The sequence below is a fragment of the Triticum dicoccoides genome, chromosome 6A (genome assembly GCF_002162155.2).
Source record: "Triticum dicoccoides isolate Atlit2015 ecotype Zavitan chromosome 6A, WEW_v2.0, whole genome shotgun sequence".
NCBI lineage: Eukaryota > Viridiplantae > Streptophyta > Magnoliopsida > Poales > Poaceae > Triticum > Triticum dicoccoides.
This window is the reverse complement of record NC_041390.1, coordinates 620,533,968-620,536,287: the sequence shown is the minus strand read 5'-3', so window position 1 is coordinate 620,536,287 and position 2,320 is coordinate 620,533,968. Positions and strand designations below refer to the sequence as shown.

Below are 2,320 nucleotides of genomic sequence, written 5' to 3'. Positions count from 1 at the left end.
TGGTGAGCGAGCGACCAAATGCTCCCGTAGTTTCCCATGGGCCGACTTGCCCCGTGGGCTGTACGCCCCGGTTTTGGACGGGGATCCCTGGATCACGTCGAACCAAACAAGCCCTTAGGGTTGTAGTTGGGGGGGGGGGAGGGAATGCCCTTTTATGGGAGCACCCAAGTTCCTCCAAAGGCCCAGCCTTAAAAAAAATCCAAGTGGGCTTCATAGTTTTCCTTTCCTCCTTCTGAGAGGAAATGGGCTGGGTGGTCAATGGTGATGAATAAAAGCCTGCTCCCAGGAGCAGCCCAGAACACACCTAGTGCCCTAACGTATCGAAAGCCTAGAGAAGCCCAATTTACTCCACCGTCCCTCCCGTCCACTCCGCTCTTACCCCCCTCACCGCCGGCCACCGCCGCCGCAGCCGCCGCGATCGTCGCCGTCCGCCATGGCGCTACGCAGAGCGGCCTCCCTCGTCCTCAGGCAGCGCCTCCGGACCCTCGGCCCCGCCCCCGCGCCCAAGCCCCTAAACCCTCTGCTCCCGCATCCCCGCCGCCACTACTCCCCGCGGCCGCCGCCCGCGCTCCCCGCGTCCGCCCGCGTCCTCGCGGAGGCGGCCGAGGAAGCGTTCGAGGCGGCCTCCACCACCACCGACCTCTTCGCCGCCTTCTCCCGCCTCGAGAACGCCGTCTCGCCCACCGACAAGCGGCTCGCCCTCGCCTGCCTCAAGCTCGGCCAGCACCTCGACTCCTCGGCCTCCGCCGACCCCTCCCGCATCCTCGAGCTCGCGCTCCGCTCCGTCGGGATCCTCGAGGCCGGGGGCGCCAGGTCCTCCGGGGCGTCGTCGGACTCCGACGCCGTCTCGCTCGCCATGGCCCTCCACCTCGCCGGCTCCGCCTCCCTCGACCTCAACCGCTTCCACGACGCGCTCTCCTTCCTCTCCCGCTCCCTCCGCCTCCTCACCCCGCTTCTCCCGTCTAAAGATGCCGCCGTTGGGGATGAGGGCGGCGACTCCGACGCCGAAGGGTTCGACGTGAGGCCCGTGGCGCACGCGGTGCGGCTGCAGCTCGCCAACGTGAAGACGGCGCTGGGGAGGCGGGAGGAGGCGCTCGCCGACCTGCGCGCCAGCGTGGAGCTCAAGGAGTCGATCCTGCCGCCGGGCAGCCGGGAGCTCGGCGCGGCCTACCGGGACCTCGCGGAGGCGCACGCCTCCGTGCTTGACTTCAAGCAGGCGCTGCCCTTCTGCCAGAAGGCGCTGGAGCTGCACGAGTCGATGCTGGGCAAGAACTCGGTGGAGCTCGCGCATGACAGGCGGCTGCTCGGTGTGATATACACTGGCCTGGAGCAGCACGAACAGGCGCTTGAGCAGAATGAGATGTCCCAGAAAGTGATGAAGAAGTGGGGCGTGGCCGGCGCCGATCTCATTCATGCCGAGATTGACGCGGCAAACATCAAGATTGCGATGGGGAAGTTTGATGAGGCCGTAAGGGTGCTAAAGGATGTCGCTAAGAAGGTGGAGAAGGACAGCGATGCGCGAGCTCTAGTGTTCATATCGATGGCCAAGGCGCTCGCCAACCAGGAGAAGGTCGGGGACACCAAGAGGTGCTTGCAGATTGCTTGCGACATTCTAGAAAAGAAGGAAGTGTCTGAACCTGACAAGGTGGCCGAAGCGTATCTTGAAGTGTCCTCACTGTACGAGATGGTGAATGAATTTGACAAGGCAATATCTTTGATGAAGAGGAGTTTGGGGATGCTCGAGAGGATCCCTCAATCACAACACTTGGAGGGGAATGTCGCAGCTAAGATTGGATGGTTATTGCTTCTGACAGGGAAGGTGACCGAGTCCATCCCATATTTGGAGGATGCAGTGGAGAGGATGAAAGAAAGTTTTGGGCCGAAGCATTATGGGGTAGGGTATGTGTATAACAACCTGGGGGCTGCGTACATGGAGATGGACCGCCCCCAGTCTGCTGCACAGATGTTTGCACTGGCAAAGGAAGTCATGGATGTTTCCTTAGGGCCTCACCATTCAGATACAATTGAGACCTGCCAGAGCCTCGCCAATGCATACAACACGATGGGAAGGTACTACCATTTCTGTTTACTTTTCCTTTCAAATGGGCGTTCACTCAAACAGGAACATGATTTCTTTCTTTTAGTCTGGCAGAAAATTCAATGGTTGTCTAAGATAATTTGCATGTTAATCTGCAAGTAGGTTTGTTTTTGCATATTCCTGCGTTTTAGCTAAGTTTACATGCTACTATGCAACAAATGCTAAGCTAAAGATTGTTGGCAAACACTGTAGAAGTACAGACTGTTGGGTGCTAGTCCATAG

The 2,320-nt window shown here is 59.5% G+C and overlaps 1 protein-coding gene across 1 annotated transcript in view; it reads left to right on the top strand.

Annotated features, from left to right (window-relative positions):
• Positions 1-383: 383 nt before the first annotated feature.
• Positions 384-2,320, top strand: part of LOC119318565 (protein KINESIN LIGHT CHAIN-RELATED 1-like) — a 4,615-nt gene continuing 2,678 nt past the window's right edge. Inside the window, exon 1 of the mRNA XM_037593144.1 lies at positions 384-2,070. Coding sequence (XP_037449041.1) covers positions 434-2,070 — 1,637 coding nt within the window. The 5' untranslated portion in view covers positions 384-433. The remainder of the gene's footprint in view (positions 2,071-2,320) is intronic.